Source organism: Cherax quadricarinatus, chromosome 80 (genome assembly GCF_038502225.1).
Source record: "Cherax quadricarinatus isolate ZL_2023a chromosome 80, ASM3850222v1, whole genome shotgun sequence".
In the NCBI taxonomy this organism is placed as follows: domain Eukaryota; kingdom Metazoa; phylum Arthropoda; class Malacostraca; order Decapoda; family Parastacidae; genus Cherax; species Cherax quadricarinatus.
The window spans coordinates 18,645,213-18,669,440 of NC_091371.1; the positions used below are offsets into that span (position 1 = coordinate 18,645,213).

Sequence of the window (24,228 nt, forward strand, 5' to 3'; positions counted from 1 at the left end):
ATAAGAGCAACCACAAACAAGTAATATTCTCAGAAATATTACTATAAAAGCATAGATATCATTAGCATTCATAACATTTTGAATATACACCTTTGAAACATTGTCAGTCCTTAGATAAGATGCCAACCCCCAGGGCAAGGAGATGTCTGATAAACTAGTTAAAAGGAATGAGCTCAAGTAAAACCACGAGAAAATGATAAATATCAACACTAAAATATCAGACTAAGCTTTGTTCCTTACATTCAGATTTTGCTCTCCTTGCCCCTTGCCATATTAATTTATACAACAATTCATTCAACAATTGCTGTTAATCTAATTTACAATTAGAAAGCACCAACTTCAAAATACAGCACCATTCTTTAAACCCTTCACTGTCTAAAGCCTCAAAATTAAAAGTGCTTAGTGTCCACATTTAAAAAAAAAAAAAAAAAAAAAAAAGTTCCTCTGAAATTGAAGACAATCTTATTCTGAAGGTAATGACACCAAAAATATGAAATTTGATTGGAAACTTACAGAATTACACAGATGCAAATTTAGTGGTATGGGAACAATTTTCATACCAGTATTTTCACTTACTTGTATTTTAAGTAAATTCCATTAGCTATTTCACTAGTAAGCCTTCCGTTCTATCAACTGAGCACAAGAGACTGCCCATTCAACTATAAAATCTGCCCTATAAAGTGATCAGCTCAGTAATTTTATACAAAATTAATAATTTAAAGTTTTAAAACAGTGTCCACAATAAACACTGTAGACACTAATTGTACATTTCTTTTGTTCATTAATAACATCCTCAAGCCTCTCCTATATTACCTTATTTCTCGGATAATAAATTATAACCAGGAATGATTGGTCATGGTTTATGGCATCCCAATAATTTAATTAGACCAAATAAAAATACATGAAACAGATGGAGGGGGTGTTGAGGGGCCTTATCCATTCTCAGGATTATCAGCAAAAATTTAATATTTCTGATACTTTGAGATCAATTTCAAGCTACTTCCAGTCCCGGAACCAACCAAATCTATCTCTTCCATTCTGTCAAATGATACAAAGAAACAGCCAATAAAACCATAAAAACTGTCCTAGAAAACACCTTAAAGTTGCTATTTTCAACCAAACATAAGCTCAGTTTTGCTTTTCCCATCTTGCACCACATATGGCAGGATTTTTTTTATACTGTTTACACTAATAGCACAGACCCATTCTCTAATATCTAGGCAAAAATTTACCAATCTCAGCTTATCTCAACGAGCTGAGCTCAAGACACAGATCTACACGAGTGATCCTGGTGTCAATAACGGTGATCTACATAACGAACAGTGAAAGGTTTAAAGACAATTAAAACAATTCCTTCTCTATTATCTACACAGCAGTAAGAAAATGCTTTTTACAAAACACAACAATTATTAGTTAACCTTTCAGTTTGTCAGAGAAGAGGATCACATGATACTCCATTAAACTATTTTATATAAATCCAATAAAAATAATTAAATAAGTAGACACTTCAGTTTGCACTCATCAAATTATCTGATCAAAATGAAGTTTAAGTAACCAAAAGGTTAACCTCAAATCTACCAAAAGTGGATGTGGTTTGCAATCAGAAATTCCAATCAAGAGTCCAAGACTGAATGAGAGTGATTACTGACACAAAGCAAATTTTGCATATATGGAATGACTTAATTAAGATATTAAAATCATCAGTCAAGAAATATGCAGTCTTGAAAAGAAATCCAATAGCGCACACACCCTCACATAACACCCACAAAACTAAAATTTCTTTGTCTCACCCGAGCCAAACCCTGGACCAAATCCTAAATGTGAGGGGAGGGAAAAAAAAAAGGGAATATAAGACACTTGTAGTCTACCCAATAGTGAACTAAAAAAAAAACACTAAAGTACATAAATCTTCTGAATAAAAGACAAACATTAGCATTTTATAGTTTTCCTAAACAATCTAAGATAATGAAGCCAATATTATTAGCTCTTATTCATATAAGTACCATGACAATCCAGACATTTTATCAAAAGCTAGTAAATGATCAAATATTAGAAATTTTTTAAACCGAGGCATTTCAGGCAGAAACACATCAGCAAGCAATATTTCAAGTATGCCTACTCTTATTACCCTAATTTTTTTTTTTTTAATTCCACTATATTCTGATGAAACTTACCACATAACCAGTGCATTAACCACACAACCAGCCAGCTATAAGAAGATTCATCCAACTAGGTATATTTCTATACACCATAGGGAGGTTAGCATAGGCCCCACTGATCACAAATGTATGATTTTACAGCTGAATCCTACACCTGCATGTCTCTAGCATGATCTAGCTGAACCCTCTGACTGTCGCAATCCCAAATCCTGAGGTGTCTCCTGGTATCACAAAAAATACTGAAAAAAAAAAAAAAAATCCCGGTGGAAATGACACCAAAAGTACGAAATTTGATGGAAAACTTACGGAATTACACTCTCATGAAGTTAGTGACCTCGGCGATATTTACGAATCAAAGATTTTGCCCACTTTGAGCCCTATTTTTAGCCAATTCCATTGTTCCAGTCAACCAAACGCATAGCTATTTCTTTAGAACTCCATTTGTTCTATCGATGGAGTACAAGAAACTGCCCATTTACCGATTTCAACTACCCAATCAAGTGGTCAGAAATTGGCAATTTGGCCAATTTCATGCAAATTAAAAATATGCCAATTTCAAAATAGGGCCCAAAATGAACAATGTAGACATTCCTGGCTCTAAAATAACATTTTCTTTGTTCATCAGTCACATCTCCAGGCCCCTCTGATATTACTCTTGCTTTCTATTTTGAATTTTTATTCAAACAAAAAATAAGAGATTTACTGTTATTCAGACTACTGCAATATTGTAATAATTGTATAAATAATGTCAACCCATTCATGACTGCATATTAGAATGGCTAGTTGCAAAAATCAAACATTTCCCCCAATTTTAGTTCCATTTCAAGGTCCTTTTCATAGTAAAACCAATCAAAATCATCTCTATTTCTGTAATATGTTTTCCATTCTATCAAATGAGACCAAGAAAACAAGAATGTGCACATGGTCGGAGTTTTTTTTTTCTCATTATGCACTGCATGCTGCAGAATTTTTTTATACACTACACACTGACCACACAGACCCATTCACTCACATGTGGGCCTACCAGCTTTCTCCCACTTGATTTGAAGCCACTAGAATTTTTTAGTATACATATATATGTCAAACTCTCCATGGGGAAGTGGAACAGAATTCTTCCTCCGTAAGCCATGCGTGTTGTAAGAGGCGACTAAAATGCCGGGAGCAAGGGGCTAGTAACCCCTTCTGCTGTATATATTACTAAATGTAAAAGGAGAAACTTTTGTTTTTCCTTTTGGGCCACCCCGCCTCGGTGGGATACGGCCGGTGTGTTGAAAGAAAGAAATATATGTCAAACGCATTGACTCAGACATACATATACAACTGAAACAATCAAAGGGTTAAGTCCCTTCAAAGCCACTTTAAAAGAACCTGAGTTGGAGCACGCCACAGCCATGCTGGTGTGGGATTCATCTGTAAAAACTTGCATTTGTGGCCATAGTGATGTCCATGCTAACATCTCTATGGTGTATAGAAATATACCTGGTTGGATGACTTCTTAGAACAAGCTGGCCGAGTTGTTAACACACGCGTCTGAGTTTTAGGGCTTCCCTACCATGGGTTTAAGCCCCATTCATTCTGTGACTGTCTTACTATAAATTCTTAACAATAACAAAATTACGTTAAAACCTTTGTTAAACTTTTGTAGTACACAAAGTGTTTATAAAAAAAAGTGAATATGTGCAGCATATTTAAAAGGCATTAAATCACACTTCCTTTCTTTGTATTAAATTTTTTAACTTCAACTGAGAAATCCTGCTAGTCAAAAGACCATGGGTAAAAATAATCAAGGAGTACCACACAACCCTGTCCATGTTTTTGAAAAACTATTTAATTTTTTGTATCTTGCAAGTATTTTATCACTATTAATTGTTCTAACAGCACAAGCAGGTTTGATCTTCAATTTTATTGTACTTAGTAATTCATCAATCACACTGCTTGACTAACTTAATAAAGCAAATACATCTCTGAAGCACTGGAAATATTACCCCAGTTGAGTTATACTAATGTAGAGGGAGACATCAATCAGGACACAAACTTGGAGGAATATACTGTACTTATTTATTCTAATAATTGTTTGCACAAAGCCTAACTTTCACATTTTGTAATTAGCATACTTCCGTACAAATTTAGCTCAGAGAAAAAAGGAGGCAATGCATATTCCTGTTTTCCTAGCTGTATATGTAGTGAGCAATTTAAAGGACTGAACTGCATCAAGACACTAAATACATACAGTAGCAATAATCACAATAAGACTATTCTTTGATGTCTTCAGACCTGCAACACAACTCTCAATTAATGTTTCAAACCAGTAATCTCAAAAGAAGCACAAATTCTACTTGTACAACATATGCAATGTATGAAGAACTTTCATTTATAAGACGTTTCACTCACCAGAAGCTTCAAACCAATGAAGATGATCAAGAACTCCTCTGTGTGAAGTATCTAATAAATGTCTTGTCATACAACTGTAAATTACACAAGGTTACTAGTACCAACACATAGGTAAAGAGAACAAGTCTCCCTTATGCACCTGTTGGTAATAATTACCCTTGTGTGATTATCTAGTACATAAGCAATATCTCAGCAGTATTTCAGCTACAAATATGTTATCCTCACATCAATAAACCCTATTTCCACAAATAATCCTGCCTCAACTAATAATCCTACCTGAACTTCAGATTTCTATCTCTCCTACAAAAATATAATACATTACTTAAAAGCCTTAACTACCCAATAAAAGTCTGTATTACAACAGTCTTCAGAATAGTATTTTTACAAAAGTCTTACTTGCAACTTAAAAATCCTTTTTTTAAATTACTTAACCATAAACAAAATGTGTTCACTAAAAAAATTCAAGCATTACTGCAAAAATCCCATCACTACATAACCCAACCAGGATGAAGGTTATGTATTCACTACACGAGGCAGGTACAAATTATCGACATCTAAAAACACTAATTCCATAAGACTGGTATCGGAAGCAAAAGACAAGAGCTATGAGAATAGATTACATGAACTTCCCTCACAACTCTAGAGAAATGCAGACCAGGAGACATAATCACAACCTACAAATTACTCTGAAGCATGGATGATTGACTGATTAATATTGTAGGGTTTAATGAGGTACAGCTGGAAGTTTAACACTTATATGAGCCACACATTAGATAGACAACATATGTAAACCATTAGGTATGCACAGTGAAATGAAGCAGACTCCACAATGTGGATCGATAAATATGAGAGCTAGACCAACTGAGCTGATTAAGTTAAAAGATGAGCCTGAGAGCTAGAAATCATCCCTATGAAGCCAGCAGGGTAAATAAAGCATGATATAACATTTGCAATTAACAATTTTCTCACTTGAGCCAAAACCTGGTCCATATAAAACTACCTACAAAAAAAAAAAAGCAAACAAATAAAAATAATGCCTTAGATGAACAATTCTTATTACTAGTTTATAATATTTTGTACTCTCAATCCAATATAAACAACTTGACTAGCTTTTCATTAACATCCTACTCTTTTTCTTCCATGGTAAGTTCTACCTGCATATCTCCAATCCACATGATGGTAAAATGTTCTCTCACACAATATTTTCAGTGATTTGGCCAAATAATTATGGAGATAGCACCAGATTATAATGGAAAAGAAATTGCTTCTAACACTTACCATAAAGCAAGATTATAAAGAAATTGTTAGAAGTATTTGTACCAAATCTGATCCAATTCCAATAAGGCTGCACTGATGTACTAGTCATGAACAGTGTCCCAAAATTTTCAACCTGGGGGCTACAAAACCTTATACCCTAAAAAATGTATATGCATTTGAGTTATAACCCAGAACAAATATTACCATTAAAATTAATTCAACAGCCAATCGCCACTAAAATACAAGTAAATATACAAGTCAATTTTATTGTAATTACCATACCTATTTCAGTTCATGTGGCTGAGTTCTGTTTCTTAGTTGTACCTCTTAACTTGACATCAAATTTGCGTCATATCTACTTCTATGCCACTGTATGGAGTCTGCTTCCACAATCTCCAGTTCATTAGGTTTTACTATTCATTTGTAAACATTTCCTGATATCAATGCTTCATTTGTCACTGACTTCTTATTTTTTTTTTTTTTATTATCACACTGGCCGATTCCCACCAAGGCAGGGTGGCCCGAAAAAGAAAAACTTTCACCATCATTCACTCCATCATTGTCTTACCAGAAGGATGCTTTACACTACAGTTTTTAAACTGCAATATTAACACCCCTCCCTCAGAGTGCAGGCACTACTTCCCATCTCCAGGACTCAAGTCCGCCCTGCCGGTTTCCCTGAACCCCTTCAAATATGTTACTTTGCTCACACTCCAACAGCACATCAAGTATTAAAAACCACTTGTCTCCATTCACTCCTATCAAACACGCTCACGCTTGCCTGCTGGAAGTCCAAGCCCCTCGCACACAAAACCTCCTTTACCCCCTCCCTCCAACCTTTCCTAGGCCGACCCCTACCCGCCTTCCTTCCACTACAGACTGATACACTCTTGAAGTCATTCTGTTTCGCTCCATTCTCTCTACATGTCCGAACCACCTCAACAACCCTTCCTCAGCCCTCTGGACAACAGTTTTGGTAATCCCGCACCTCCTCCTAACTTCCAAACTACGAATTCTCTGCATTATATTCACACCACACATTGCCCTCAGACATGACATCTCCACTGCCTCCAGCCTTCTCCTCGCTGCAACATTCATCACCCATGCTTCACACCCATATAAGAGCGTTGGTAAAACTATACTCTCATACATTCCCCTCTTTGCCTCCAAGGACAAAGTTCTTTGTCTCCATAGACTCCTAAGTGCACCACTCACCCTTTTCTCCTCATCAATTCTATGATTCACCTCATCTTTCATAGACCCATCCGCTGACACGTCCACTCCCAAATATCTGAATACATTCACCTCCTCCATATTCTCTCCCTCCAATCTGATATCCAATCTTTCATCACATATCTTCTTGTTATCCTCATAACCTTACTCTTTCCTGTATTCACTTTTAATTTTCTTCTTTTGCATACCCTACCAAATTCATCCACCAATCTCTGCAACTTCTCTTCAGAATCTCCCAAGAGCACAGTGTCATCAGCAAAGAGCAACTGTGACAACTCCCACTTTATGTGCGATTCTTTATCTTTTAACTCCACACCTCTTGCCAAGACCCTCGCATTTACTTCTCTTACAACCCCATCTATAAATATGTTAAACAACCACGGTGACATCACACATCCTTGTCTAAGGCCTACTTTTACTGGGAAATAATTTCCCTCTTTCCTACATACTCTAACTTGAGCCTCACTATCCTCGTAAAAACTCTTCACTGCTTTCAGTAACCTACCTCCTACACCATACACCTGCAACATCTGCCACATTGCCCCCCTATCCACCCTGTCATACGCCTTTTCCAAATCCATAAATGCCACAAAGACCTCTTTAGCCTTATGTAAATACTGTTCACTTATATGTTTCACTGATGGTGAAAAGAGCCAGTATAATAAGTGTTAACCTTGTCATATATCCCATTTTGTTCTTCTAGACTATTATTTCTCTCAAACTGTTTTCTCATGGCACATTCCCCTCAGCTCTGGCACCTAGGTATTCCTTTGGACACTTTTACTACACAAGGGCTCTATAATAGTATGTATTTCACTCTCATTACAAGGCGATGTATTTCAAACAAGGCTTTGTCTAAGGTTTTTTGAATAATATTCTCATCTTTGCATCTTCACAGCTGATTTTATCCTGTTGAGTTTTTGCTTGTGTGAGCAGGATCTGGGAAATGGCTATTCTTAAATGGTTCCTATTTCATTTCACTTGGCTTCATAACTTTGCTTTAAGTATCATTTAACTCCATTAAAAATTTATTCTAATGTTCCCAAATGATGTCAACATTTGTTTTTAAACCACATTCTATCCACTTTTTTTTTTTTCCCCAACACGTTGGCCATCTCCCACTGAGGCAGGGTGACCCAAAAAGAAACACTTTCACCATCATTCAACACATTCACATACTATCACTGTCTTTGCAAAGGTGCCTGGATATGACAATTTAGATATCACTCAAAACAGCCAATATCCTAAACCCCTCCTTTTAAGTGCAGGCATTGTACTTCCCACCTCCAGGTCTCAAGTCTGGCTAACCAGTTTCCCTGAATCCCTTCACAAAATATTAATTACCCTTCCTACACTCCAACAGCTCATCAGTTCCCAAAAACCATTTGTCTCCATCCACTCCTATCTAACATGCTTACACATGCCTGCTGCATGTCCAGGCCTCTTGCACACAAAACCTCTTTTATCCCCTCCCTCCATCCTTTCCTTATTTGGCATCAAACACTATATGTACTTTCTGCTGTTTGCAGGTCATTAACAAGCATTAAGAATTTATCGAGATCCAACAATGATACTCGTGGGGCTCTCACAATGCATTTCCATTATATTTTATTCCTTTTAGCAGATATTACCTATTGTTACTACATACATGTCAAATCTATTAATTTCATAGGCTCTCTCAACCTATTAATCTCACTCCAAAACTTTTTCCTCTTCTCAGAAAATTTTTTGACAAACTCTCACACACTCATTTGCTCTCCTTATACACTTCCTCACCACTCTCTTAACCTCTCTTTCACTCTCCATATACTCCACCCTCTTTATATCACTTCCTTAGAGAAACCTCTCATATGCTAACTTTTTCTCTCTTACTACTCTTTACCTCATCATTCCACCAATCGCTCCTCTTCCCTCCCACACCCCTCACCCTCCTATATCCACTAACTTCTACTATACACTAACACTATTCTTAAATCTACCCCATACCTCTTCAACCTCATTGCCTATACTCTCACTAGCCTATCTTTCTCCTAGTAGTTGCTTATATCTTACCCTAACTACCTCCTCCCCCTGGTTTACAAGTTTTCACCTCTCTCTCTTACTCACTGTTGCATTCTCCTCATACCCCATCTACATCTTATTCTCCCACCACAATTACTCTCTCATTTGGTTCACAACTTCCTAAAGATTTGTTTAACATCTCCCAAACTCTTTCTCCTCTACACTGCTCTCTTTCCCAGGTGAATAAACACTTACTTTTTGCATCTGACTCTTATTTTAGTCACATAATCCTTGAATTTATACATTTACATTCCCTCTTTTCTGCTATAACCGATCCTTCAACATTACTACTTCCTACTTAGATCTTAAGTGACCTAATCCCATTTATTACTCTCCACTAAAACTTTCCTACCCCTTCACCTTTGTTCTGCTTAGAGCTAGGACATCTAGCTTCTTTCCATTCATAACATTCACCTCTCTATCATCTGCACTATATCCAAAAACATTCAAACATCCCAGCTTTATAGTTTTTCTTATTTTTACATTTAGTAATTTATACAGGAGAAAGGGTTACCAGCCTCTTGCTCATGGCATGTTAGCTACCTCTTAAGAAAAAAACAGCTGATGGAGGAAGCATTCTTCTCCACTTCCCCATGGAGACAAAAGGAAATAAATAAGAACAAGAATTATACATATAAATGTATATGCCTGTGTACTGTGACCCAAATGAAAGCAGAAGCAGCAAGATGTACCCGTTATCTTGCATAATTAGACAGACACCAGGAATCCTACCAGTGTGTAAAACAATTTCAGGTTTCCATTTCACACTCACTGGCAAGAGGGTAGTACCTCCCTGGGTGGTTGCTGTCTACCAACCTACTACCTAACTAGTGACATAGGGCACCGGACTATCACTTATTTAGCTATACCTACTTCCTGCAAGCCATAAACAATTCAATAAGTGGTATGCTCTAAAAACCTGTACGCCAAGAATATGAAATGGAAACATTGACAGACACCTTCATTACAAATTCCAGGTTCCTAAATTTACCAAAAGGGAAATGAAAACCTAAAAAGAAAAATTTCACACGATGTCTACAAAATCTGAATCCCTTCAAATTAATCAAATAAGGAATATATAAATATAATCTGTACGCTGAACGCTCCTTAATTTTGCTTGAACCAAATCTAGGTAACCAAAAAATAAGCCATACACAGTGAAATATAAAAAAGATAATCAAAGCAGTAGCAAGATATTAAATCAAACCAGCACAATGCATATTCTAGAGGTGCATGTGAAAATTTTATGTAATTTGGTTTTAATATTTCAGAGAAACTCTGAAGAAATATATACATAAAAAAGACCTAATTCATCCCCAAACCTATAATTCATATCAAAAACTCAAAATCAGCAACAATTTAGGACTACAAAGAATTAGTGCACTAAAGATAAATCTTGTTTATAGATTATGAAAAGTTTAAATTGCAAATAAAAAAGACCAAGAAAAGCAAATTCTCCCACTGCAAATTCAGGATGTAATACCATGAAAATGGCCTAGTGCTACAATCATTCGCATTAGCATTGGGGGGGGGGGGGGGGGGGGACAGTCGCGTAGCCTTCATTGGTATATTTTACCACAAACTGGCTTTATCAAGTACATCATAAGTGGTCAAACATAGTACCAAAAAAGATTCCTCTGTAGCATCTTACCATACTGTCTTTTTTTTTTTTTTTTTTTTTTTTTTTTGCCAATCCTCTAGAAACAAATTTTATACATGATATTTCCAAAACAGCCATCATGGGTTACATGCAAGTGCAAACACCACAGCTCACCCCATTTCCTGTTTAAAACCAGTCATCTAATTTTCTATAATCAAAAATAGAATATAAACTATTTCATTGGGATACAACATAATCTCCATAATCCCTATTTTACTGTCACATTTTTGTGGGATGTCACTGCCACTCACCTAACAGAACTTATTAATCCTAATTAAAGCAAGAGTTGCATTCCTGAAAATCAGCAGTGCTTAAACAGAAATGGCACCAACTGACTGAAGAACAGAGAAGAAACAGGACTAGGTTCCTTAGACCTCCCAAAACAGCTAAAACACTTTTTTTTTTTTTTAAATACTTAAGTTTTGGTTACTAATGCTTATTTAATATATCAGTGTGTGGAGGGTTAATATGGCCTTGTACAATTATGCTACAAATATAATAGGTGTACACCCCATGTCTCCTGGCCAATGCAGTTGATCATTAAGTAGATGAATATCTGATAACATGGTAGCACAGTTATTTGATGAGTAAGGTGAACATAAACACAAGTGACTTTTGTGTTTTATCAGGTACTGTGCACCCAGTCAGTGGCTTTTGTTTTATTAGGTACTTAATATCTGGTCAAACATGCTAGGCATGCCAAGACCTGGAATTCTACAGGAAAGATTTGAGCAACTTGGTGTCAGTCAATGAACTAGGCATGACCCAGGTAGTCGTGTGCTGAGCTGCACTCAGTCATGGGGATACCATGAGATGACACACAAGGCATTGTGCAATAGCATCAACTGCCACTACTATCATGTCAACACTGGTAAAAATAAGCCACATTTCCTTACTAAACTGTATAAAACATATACCAGCTCACCACACCTGCACCAAACATATGTTAAAGATGAATGCATTTGAGAAAATAACAGCCAAGAAAAATGAAGTATCAGAATACAATAATTAGGTGTAAAGTTGCAGTCATTGCTTTTCAGGGGCTATGATGGTTTTGAGCCATAAACCCTGCTCCCAGTGGCATGGAAGGATCAGATAAATACAGCAAAAAATATGGTGGCCCTGTAAGCTTCACACAAGTGAAACTGTCATGGTTGTGCCAGTCAATATCATACATTATTACAACTTTCTCATTCAATCATTTTTTCACACTATTAATCATCAACATATTTAACAATTGTAGAAAAAGAGTAGAGATTGCCTGTTAATGGCACAGAAATGTGTAATGAATGTAATCATGGGGAACTAGCCTTCGTGAACTGCCTCCCAACTTATTTTTTCAAACTAAGGCATTTTGTTGGAAAGCTCTCTCTCCTGACAAGCAATAAATAAAACTCTTCTGGAATAAATTTAAATATGGTATGAATAATTTTTACATAATTTTACATCACTAAAGGCAAAAAGCATAAAGAAGTATGATGTCTGAGGAGTTAATACCTGACACTTTCTTGATATACAAAGTGATCTTCGACTGTAATCTATTGCACGTCAATCGTGTGATAACAGCAAGCACCCATTCATGGTTTAGTTAAGGACTTCAGTCATCTATGAATTGATCAATCTTAAATATATATATTTAAGAGGTGGCTCCATTACTATGACATCATGGAAGTATTATATTCCTGGGAGGGATGGGGGAGGGGAAGGACTAAACCCATAGGAGCCATAAAGCACCTGAGGAAAAAAAGAGGTATTCAAGTTTAAGCCATGGAAGGGAAGAGCAGGTTCAATTTCTTGAACCAAGAGCTCCTCATCAGCATCAATGAACCTTCCTTGAGGGATTAATGAAAAAGTCCTAATCCTAGATAGTTCATTCCCCTGTATAGACAAGACTGAATTAGAAAGTAACCTCCTATACACTATACATAAACCTCTGGTGCAACTATCACACCCGCTCTTATCCACCCTAGATGGAACCTGTACCACAAGCATGTGGATCACATAAGGGTAGCAGTTATGCATCAAGCTGTACAAGTTCTACTGTATATATTTTTACTAAAATTCCTTAAGACATTAAGAATATAACTATAAAGGACAACAAATTTTAAGCATACCTGGTGGTCCTGGAGGTACACCATAAGGAGGAGGCCCACCTGGGCCCCCAGGAAAAGGGCCACCAGGAGGCATACCAAATGGTGGCCCACCTGGAGGTGGACCCATACCCACACCCGGAGGCCCCCACTGGCCCGGTGGTCCCTGCCAGCCACTGCCAGGTCCGTCGTCATCATCTTCCTTTTCACCATTTTCTTGGTTTGGCGGCCCATTACTGCCACTACCTGGACCTTGGTTGTTGCCACTATTGTTGTTACCTCCACCTCCTGCATTTGGTGGTCCACTATTGTTACCACCCTGACTTGGAGGTGTCACACCTGCTGCCTGAGCCATAGCTTCTACCTGTTGAAATAAATAATATTGCTTATCACTACTGTATGTACTTACAACTACATCAAATCTGTCAGTGCTAAAATCTGACTTCATTAAAAAATTAACTAAAGGGTGCTCATTAATTCCCTTGTAGTTAGCATTCTGTTTGATATTCCACAAGGATGCAGCTAAAAGAAAGCCAATTCAAAATTATTTATAAAACAAAAATGTCCTAAAAATGGGGGAAACTAATGAGGAAAATACATTCAAAGTTACATTCAATAGCTACTGTACCAGAAGCTTGCAGACCACATTTCAAATAAGCCTCCAAACTGCAATATCCCCATGTCTCCTTCAGAGGGCAAGAACTGAACTTCCTCCCACCAGGACTCGATTCCTTCACAAATGTTGTTGCTCAAACTCCAAAAGCACATCAACCCAAGCCTTCATTATTATACTCTTGAACCCTTCCTAGGATGACCCCTACCCCTCCTTCCACCTACATTTATAAACCTATTTGGTCATCCCAAACTGCTCCATCCTCTCTATATGCCCAAACCACATCTCCTTAGCTCTCTGAATTTTGCAACATCATTTAGTTTCTCCTCTGAATTCTTTGCATAACATTCACTAAACACTGCTCTCAAACATGACATCTCCATTGCCTCCAGCCTCTTCCTTGCTGCATGTTTGAATCCCATGTCCTACACCCACAAGTAAAAATGTTCATACCACTAAATTTTGATACATTTCCCATTTTGCCTCCATAGTTAACCTTTTCTTTCCACAGATGCCTCGACATATCGTCTACCTTCCTCCCCTTGTCTATTCTATTGTTGAAATTACCTTTCAATAGAATATTATGCAAAGAATTTATAGAGTAGAAATTACAAACTGTGCAAGGTTATGAAAGAAGCTAGTCAAGGTGCAGAGTAGGTACTGTTGAGGTGGTTTGGTCATTTAGAGAAGATAGAGCAAATAAGATGACCCAGAGGCTGTATAAATCTGGGATGACAGAGAGAGAACTCCTCCCTGGAAAGATTAGAGGGTCTCAAGGAACATCCTGGGGTGTGAAAGCGTGTTAAATTGGGAAGAGTAGAAAAAAAAATGGTTTTAGAGATTTAACGTGCTGTTGAATTGTGAGCAAGGAAACAATGAATGAAACAGGAAATCAGTAAACCTGACTTGTGTCCCGGAGGTGAGAAGTGACAGTCATGCATTCTGAGAGGGGGGGGGGGAGTTACAATTCAGTCATTTAAATTGTAATGCCTGAGCACATCTGGCAAGATAACTATTGAATAGTTGATGGTGAATGTTTCCTATATTTCTGTCACTCTACCTTGGTGGCAGATGGCCAATTAAAAACAGCACTGAAGGTATCTATAAAAAGTTAATTACCTTTCAAGAAATTACATAAAATCCATACCATAAAAGATATGGTGAATGTAGATTGTAATATACTGAATGGACTGTACAACTGCCATACGTTTTCTGTGATGATGAGGTCATATTTCTACCACACTAGAGTACAACCTTGATCTAATGGACCTCAATTTAAGAGATTCTGGATTTAACAAGACAAAACCTATTGTCCAGATATCTGGACACAATGGACAAGTTTGTAGTTTCAAGAACACTCTTGTTATGATCACATGGAAAATTAACTTAGAAAACATCTGACATGACCTTGCTTCCAGAACTGTCCATTAATCTTTAGATCATGGCAAAACAAGCTTTATCTGGATTAAACAGACAACTGCCCCAATGAACACCCTCTCTTCCTATTAGAAAATTCTAGAAAGCTCACCTTATTTGTTAATTTGTTCATGAATACACAGATCCTAATGATTCAGAAAACAAAAATTTACTTCTATATTAATCTGCAATGCAGGTAGTAGGTTGGTAGACAGCAACCGCCCAGGGAGGTACTACTGTCCTGCAATGCGAGTGTAAAACGAAAGCCTGTAATTGTTTTACATGATGGTAGGATTGGTGGTGTTCTTTTTTCTCTCATAAACATGCAAGATTTCAGGTACGCCTTGCTACTCCTACTCATACTTAGGTCAGACTACACTTTTTTTTTTTTTTTCAACAAGTCGGCCATCTCCCACCGAGGCAGGGTGACCCAAAAAAGAAAGAAAATCCCCAAAAAGAAAATACTTTCATCATCATTCAACACTTTCACCACACTCGCACATTATCACTGTTTTTGCAGAGGTGCTCAGAATACAACAGTTTAGAAGCATACACATATAAAGATACACAACATATCCCTCCAAACTGCCAATATCCCAAACCCCTCCTTTAAAGTGCAGGCATTGTACTACCCATTTCCAGGACTCAAGTCCGACTATATGAAAATAACCGGTTTCCCTGAATCCCTTCACTAAATATTACCCTGCTCACACTCCAACAGATCGTCAGGTCCCAAGTACCATTCGTCTCCATTCACTCCTATCTAACACGCTCACGCACGCTTGCTGGAAGTCCAAGCCCCCTTCCCCACAAAACCTCCTTTACCCCCTCTCTCCAACCCTTTCGAGGACGACCCCTACCCCGCCTTCCTTCCCCTATAGATTTATACGCTTTCCATGTCATTCTACTTTGATCCATTCTTTCTAAATGACCAAACCACCTCAACAACCCCTCTTCAGCCCTCTGACTAATACTTTTATTAACTCCACACCTTTTCCTAATTTCCACACTCCGAATTTTCTGCATAATATTTACACCACACATTGCCCTTAAACAGGACATCTCCACTGCCTCCAACCGTCTCCTCGCTGCTGCATTTACCACCCAAGCTTCACACCCATATAAGAGTGTTGGTACTACTATACTTCCATACATTCCCTTCTTTGCCTCCATAGATAACGTTTTTTGACTCCACATATACCTCAACGCACCACTCACCTTTTTTTCCCTCATCAATTCTATCATTAACCTCATCCTTCATAAATCCATCCGCCGACACGTCAACTCCCAAGTATCTGAAAACATTCACTTCTTCCATACTCCTCCTCCCCAATTTGATATCCAATTTTTCTTTATCTAAATCATTTGACACCCTCATCACCTTACTCTTTTCTATGTTCACTTTCAACTTTCTACCTTTACACACTTTCCCAAACTCATCCACTAACCTTTGCAATTTTTCTTTAGAATCTCCCATCAGCACAGTATCATCAGCAAAAAGTAACTGTCAATTCCCATATCGAATTTGATTCACCAAAATTTAATCCCACCCCTCTCCCGAACACCCTAGCATTTACTTCTTTTACAACCCCATCTATAAATATATTAAACAACCATGGTGACATTACACATCCCTGTCTAAGACCTACTTTTACTGGGAAGTAGTCTCCCTCTCTTCTACACACCCTAACCTGAGCCTCACTATCCTCATAAAAACTCTTTACAGCATTTAATAACTTACCACCTATTCCATATACTTGCAACATCTGCCACATTGCTCCTCTATCCACTATCATATGCCTTTCCTAAATCCATAAATGCAATAAAAACTTCCCTACCTTTATCTAAATACTGTTCACATATATGCTTCAATGTAAACACTTGATCTACACATCCCCTACCCACTCTGAAACCTCTTTGCTCATCCGCAATCCTACATTCTGTCTTACCTCTAATTCTTTCAATTATAACCCTACCGTACACTTTTCCTGGTATACTCAGTAAACTTATTCCTCTATAATTTTTACAGTCTCTTTTGTCCCCTTTCCCTTTATAAGAACATAAGAACATAAGAACGAAGGAACACTGCAGAAGGCCTACTGGCCCATGCGAGGCAGGTCCAAGTCTCCTACCGGCTTAAGCCAATGCACCCAACCTAGTCAGGTCAGGTCACATTGACTTAAGGGAGGAACACGGCAACCGACCTGGTAGCACAAGCTATCAGGTCCAACTCACACCCACCCACATCCACTCATGTATTTATCCAACCTATTTTTAAAGCTACACAACGTTCTGGCCTCTATAACTGTACTCGGGAGTTTGTTCCACTCATCCACAACTCTATTACCAAACCAGTACTTTCCTATATCCTTCCTGAATCTGAATTTTTCCAACTTAAAACCATTGCTGCGAGTCCTGTCTAGGCTAGATATTTTCAGCACACTATTTACATCCCCTTTATTTATTCCAGTCCTCCATTTATACACCTCAATCATATCCCCCCTAATTCTACATCTTTCCAGAGAGTGCAGATTCAGGGCCCTTAGTCTATCCTCATAGGGAAGGTTTATGATACATGGGATCAACTTTGTCATCCTCCTTTGTACATTTTCCAGAGAATTTACATCCATTCTGTAATACGGTGACCAAAACTGTGCAGCATAATCTAAATGAGGCCTAACCAAGGATGTATAGAGTTGAAGAACAACCTGAGGACTCCTATTATTTATGCTTCTTGATATGAAGCCAAGAATTCTATTAGCTTTATTGCGAACACTTATGCACTGTTGTCTTGGTTTCAGATTACTGCTAACAAGAACTCCTAAATCTTTTTCGCAATCCGTAATATTAAGATCTACATTATTTAGTTTATATGTGGCATGGTTATTGTCCTGTCCAACATTTAGAACTTTGCATTTGTCTATATTAAACTGCATCTGCCACTTCTCCGACCACTGCATCAGTCTATTCAAATCTTCCTGGAGTGCTCGAATGTCCTCGTCAGAATGAATTCGACAGCCTATTTTGGTGTCATCGGCAAACTTGCCGATGTCGCTCTTTATGCCCTCATCTATGTCGTTTATGTAGATTGTGAACAGCAGGGGGCCCAACACTGACCCCTGTGGAACACCGCTCGTGACGCTTCCCCACTCTGATTTCTCCCCATTTGTGCAAACTCTCTGCTGCCTATTTGTCAACCATGCCTCTATCCAGGAAAAAACTTCTCCTATTCCATGTGCTTTAACTTTCCTCAATAGTCTCTGATGTGGGACCCTGTCAAAAGCCTTACTGAAGTCCATATACACAATATCATATTCATTACCATGATCTACCTCCTCAAATACCTTAGTGAAAAAAGTTAATAAATTCGTAAGGCAGGAACGCCCCTTTGTAAAACCATGCTGAGATTCGTTGATTAATTTATGCTTTTCAAGGTGGCTACGAACTGCCTCGGCAATTATTGATTCCATAAATTTTCCCACTATGGAGGTTAGGCTTATTGGTCTATAGTTCGAAGCTAAGGACCTGTCACCTGTTTTGAAAATAGGTATCACATTTGCCATTTTCCACTTACCTGGCACCATGCCAGTTGGTAGTGATATGTTGAAAAGATTAGCCAAAGGTGTGCTAAGCTCCTCTTTACATTCCTTTAGAACCCTTGCATACAGTTCATCAGGGCCTGGGGATTTGTTATGTTTTAATTTATCTATTTGCCTAAGGACCATGTCACTTGTGACCCTAATCGTGCACAGTTTATTATCGTCCTGTTCTACATAATTTATCATTACTGGAATATCGCTGGTATCCTCCTGTGTAAAAACTGAGAGGAAGTGTGTTAAAAATTCTACACATTTCCTTATCACTGTCAGTGAGCTGGCCCGAGGAACTTTTGAGTGGGCCTATCTTGTCCCTGATCTTACTTCTGTATACCTGAAAGAATCCTTTTGGGTTAGTCTTCAATTCTCTTGCAACTTTAACCTCATAATCTCTTTTTGCTTTTCTAATTCCCTTTTTTATTTCTCTCTTTAACTGAATATATCGATTTCTCAATTGCCCCTCTCCTCTTTTGATTTGCCTATATATGCCTCTCTTTTGACCAATCAGATATTTTAATCTATTGTTCATCCATTTAGGATCATTTTTGTTTGATCTAATTTCCCTATTTGGAACATAATTTGACTGAGCAGCTAGAACTATGCCCTGGAAAGCATCATATCAGCAACCATCACCACCTACCTGACCCTTAGTCAGGTCATTCCAGTTCAACCCACCTAAGTAATTTTTCAGTCCTATGAAATCAGCCAAGCGGAAGTCAGGGACAGAGACTTGATTGCCATTATTAGGGGAATTCCATGATATATTAAAACTGAGTGATTTGTGATCACTTTTCCCAAGCTCATCATTAACCTCAAGATTATTAATTAGTGTTTCCCTACTGGCAAGAACCAAGTCAAGGAGGTTGTTTCCCCTAGTTGGCTCTGTCACAAACTGTTTTAAAAAACAATCCTGGATCGTATCAAGAAAGTCACCTGACTAAATTTCCTGTCAAATTGCTCCAGTCAATCTGTCTATAGTTGAAATCTCCCATTAGCACAACATTTTCGTATGTAGATGCCTTACGAATTTCGTCCCATAGAAGTTTACTGCACTCCCTATCAAGATTTGGGGCCCTGTAAATCACACCCAAAATTAGTTTTTCTCGGCCCTCGAGAAGCTGTAACCAAACAGATTCAGTGGCTAACGCTTCTAATTTAATATCTTGTCTAACACAACAATTTAAATTGTCTCTGACATACATCGCTACTCCACCACCCTTCCTGTTGACCCTGTCACTGTGGAATAATTTATAGTCTTGTATGTGACATTCAGAGGGCATCTCTCTATCTTTCAGATTGAGCCAGGTCTCTGTTATAGCAATAACATCTATGTTTCCTGCACTTGCAATTAATCTTAGCTCGTCTATCTTATTTCTTACACTCCTGCTATTAGTATAGTAAACCTTAAGGGAGCTAGTCCCTTGCTGCCCTCTGCTGTCCCCCTTTGTTTGCTGACCTGATCTATTGTCTTTATTTATAACTTCATGCTGAATGCCTTTTATACATTTACTGTTTCCAACCCTAGTGTTGCAACCTGCTTGTTTCCCACAAACACCCATACCTCTATCTTCCATCAGTTTAAAATCATAGGCATTTCACCAATGGCCTTCTCAATCGAGTCTGCAAGTGCTACCACCCCTGCCCCAGAGAGATGTACCCCATCCCTTGCATACATATCATGTTTGCCATAAAAGTTGTTCCAGTTGTCAATGAATGGGATTGCAAGTTCCTTGCAGTATCTGTCTAGCCAGCAATTTACACCAATTGCCCTAGACAACCATTCATTTCCTACTCCCCTTCTAGGCAAGATGCTACATATGATTGGGATCCCTCCCTTAGACTTAATGAAATCTATAGCTGACCTGTACTTATCTAGCAGCTCTTCTCTCCTACCCTTCCCAATATCATTTCCACCAGCACTGAGACAGATAATGGGCTTGTTCCCATTACCTGACATGATATTATCCAGCCTGTTGACAATGTCCCCAACACCAGCTCCAGGGAAGCACACTCTATCTCTCATCTTCTTATTCCTATTACAAAAAGCACGGTCAATATATCTTACCTGAGAGTCACCAACCACAAGAATGTGCTTACCTCCATTAGCAGGGGCAGTAGTACCCTTACCTTCACTGGCCACTGAAGTACATTCATCCTGAAGAACAGAGAAGCGATTTCCTACCTTCAGATCTTCACTCTTAACTTTCCTTACTCTGATGCGCCTCCCATTACTGTGAACCACTCGCCACTTGTAGCAGGTGCTGGGCTGCACCTCACTGCTGGTAGCCGTTGCTACCTCCCCAACTACAGCCTCCTAACAGCGAGAGACAGACTGCACCTCACTGCTAGAAGCCTCATTCCCCACAACTCCAGCCACCTCACACTCTCTCCCAGACCCATTGAGGTGGACCTTCAGCCTCCTAATCACCTCCTGGAGAAGCAAGACCTCCTCCTTCAACTCTCCAACCTCAATTTTTAAAACACTGCAGAAGCAAGCCATGCTTTGTAACCGTCCACGCTAATCCCCAAAGCAGCTCAGGGTCTCTGACCTCACATGACGACTGACCACTTGTATATTTATCCTCTTTTTCATAAAATATGTATTACTTATTACCAAATCTCTTTCTACACATAGCTCAATTAAAGGCTCCCCATTTACATTTACCCCTGGCACCCCAAATTTACCTACTACTCCCTCCATAACATTTTTACCCACTTTAGCATTGAAATATATAAAGGGACTATACATGCTCTCTGCCAATCCCTAGGTACTTTCCCCTCTTTCATACATTTATTAAACAAAAGTACCAACCACTCCAACACTATATCCCCCCCTGCTTTTAACATTTCTGTCATGATCCCATCAGTTCCAGCTGCTTTACCCCCTTTCATTTTACGTAATGCCTCACGTACCTCCCCCACACTTACATTCTGCTCTTTTTCACTCCTAAAAGATGGTATACCTCCCTGACCACTGCATGAAATTACTGCCTCTGTTTCTTCCTTAACATTTTAAAGTTCCTCAAAATATTCTCGCCATCTACCTAATATCTCCAACTCCCCATCTACTAACTCCCCTACTCTGTTTTTAACTGACAAATCCATACTTTCCCTAGGCTTTCTTAACTTGTTTAACTCACTCCAAATTTTTTTCTTATTTTCATTAAAATTTCTTGACAGTGCCTCTCCCACTCTATCATCTGCTCTCCTTTTGCACTCTCTCACCACTCTCTTTACCTTTCTTTTACTCTCCATATACTCTGCTCTTCTTATAACACTTCTGCTTTGTAAAAACCTCTCATAAGCTACCTTTTTCTCTTTTATCACACCCTTTACTTCATCATTCCACCAATCACTCCTCTTTCCTCCTGCCCCTACCCTCCTATAACCACAAACTTCTGCCCCACATTCTAATACTGCATTTTTAAAACTATTCCAACCCTCTTCAACCCCCCCACTACTCATCTTTGCACTAGCCCACCTTTCTGCCAATAGTCGCTTATATCTCACCCGAACTTCCTCCTCCCTTAGTTTATACACTTTCACCTCCCTCTAACTTGTTGTTGCCACCTTCCTCTTTTCCCATCTACCTCTTACTCTAACTGTAGCTACAACTAAATAATGATCCGATATATCAGTTGCCCCTCTATAAACATGTATATCCTGGAGCCTACCTATCAACCTTTTATCCACCAATACATAATCTAATAAACTACTTTCATTACATGCTACTTCATACCTTGTATATTTATTTATCCTCTTTTTCATAAAATATGTATTACTTATTACCAAATCTCTTTCTACACATAGCTCAATTAAAGGCTCCCCATTTACATTTACCCCTGGCACCCCAAATTTACCTACTACAGTGGACCCCCGCATAGCGATTTTAATCCGTGCAAGAGGGCTCATTGTTATGCGAAATGATCGGTATGCGAATGAATTTTCCCCATAAGAAATAATGGAAATCAAATTAATCCGTGCAAGACACCCAAAAGTATGAAATAAAAATTTTACCACATGAAATATACATTTTCCTACACACAAAGAGAAGGATACATGCACAATAGTAGAGTAGTACATGCACAATATATATTGTGCATGTACTACTCTACTAAATGAAGAATAAATGACACTTACCTTTATTGAAGATGCAGCAATGACTGATGAGACACTGTGTCCTGGGAGTGCCTTTTCCTCCTGAGTACTGTAGGTCCTGTTTGGCATTTTCTTCCAGAACAGGCCTTATCACACTGTGTATGCCACTACGATTCTTAAATCTCTCAAACCAACCTTTGCTGGCTTTAAATTCACCAATATGAGCACTAGTTCCAGGCATTTTTCCCTGTTCACCTGGGTGTTAATCGACTGGTGTGGGTTGCATCCTGGGAGACAAGATTAAGGACCCCAATGGAAATAAGTTAGACAGTCTTCGATGACACTGACTTTTTTGGGTTATCCTGGGTGGCAAATCCTCTGGGGTTAATTGTTTCTTGGTATTCTCAATAAGCCACATCAACAACGGTGCTACAGCAGCAGCAGCAGCAGCTGACAGTGCAGCAGCAGCAGCAGCTGACGGTGGTACAGCAGCAGCAGCAGCTGTACCACCAATAGTAGCGATGGTTGATTGGGGTTTATTATACAACCTGGCCAGCTCGGAGACACGCACTCCACTTTCATACTTATCAATGATCTTTTTCTTCATCTCTATAGTAATTCTCACCCTTATTGCTGTAGGGTTGGCACTAGAAGCTTTCTTGGGGCCCATGGTCACTTATTTTGCAGATAAAATCACCAAAAACACTGTAATAATACGAAATGTTCCGATTGTATGCTTGGATGTTACTGCGGAGGCTGGCTGGTAAACATTGCCACCGGCGGCACATGTGAGGCTGGCTAAGGGCGCACATTGGACGCGTCTCGGACAACAGCGGTGAGCGGGTTTTCGAGCGGTATGCGAGGCAAAATTTTTGCGATAAAAGCAAGCGGTATGCGGATTAAACGTTACGTGATGCCAACGGTATGCGGGGGTCCACTGTACTCCCTCCATAACATTTTTACCCACTTTAGCATTGAAATGCCCAACCACCATTACTCTCACACTTGGTTCAAAACTCCCCATGCATTCACTCAACATTTCCCAAAATCTCTCTCTCTCCTCTACACTTCTCTCTTCTCCAGGTGCATACACGCTTATTATAACCCACTTTTCACATCCAATCTTTATTTTACTCCACATAATCCTTGAATTAATACATTTATAGTCCCTCTTTTCCTGCCATAGCTTATCCTTCAACATTACTGCTACTCCTTCTTTAGCTCTAACTCTATTTGAAACCCCTGACCTAGTCCCATTTATTCCTCTCCACTGAAACTCTCCCACCCCCTTCAGCTTTGTTTCACTTAAAGCCAGGACATCCAGCTTCTTCTCATTCATAACATCCACAATCATCTCTTTCTTATCATCTGCACAACATCCACGCACATTCAGACTTCCCACTTTGACAATTTTCTTCTTCTTATTCTTTTTAGTAATCTTTACAGGAAAAGGGGTTACTAGCCCATTGTTCCCAGCATTTTAGTTGACTTTTACAACACGCATGGCTTACGGAGGAAAGATTCTTATTCCACTTCCCCATGGATATAAAAGGAAAAGTAATAAGACCAAGAACTATTAAGATAAAATCAAAGAAAACTCAGATGAGTGTGTATAAATAAATGTGTACATGTATGTGTAGTGTGACCTAAGTGT

The 24,228-nt window shown here is 38.6% G+C and overlaps 1 protein-coding gene across 6 annotated transcripts in view; it reads right to left on the reverse strand.

Moving 5' to 3' along the window:
* Positions 1–24,228, reverse strand: part of LOC128702366 (transcription elongation regulator 1) — a 219,576-nt gene that overhangs the window by 143,707 nt on the left and 51,641 nt on the right. For 5 of the 6 annotated variants that reach the window (XM_053796594.2, XM_053796599.2, XM_053796595.2 and 2 more), the window contains exons 5-6: positions 12,876–13,215; positions 1,791–1,814 (exon numbers count right to left, since the gene is read on the reverse strand). In XM_053796594.2, the coding sequence (XP_053652569.1) occupies positions 1,791–1,814; positions 12,876–13,215 (364 nt within the window). The remainder of the gene's footprint in view (positions 1–1,790; positions 1,815–12,875; positions 13,216–24,228) is intronic. The other variant, XM_053796597.2, reaches the window with a different exon arrangement.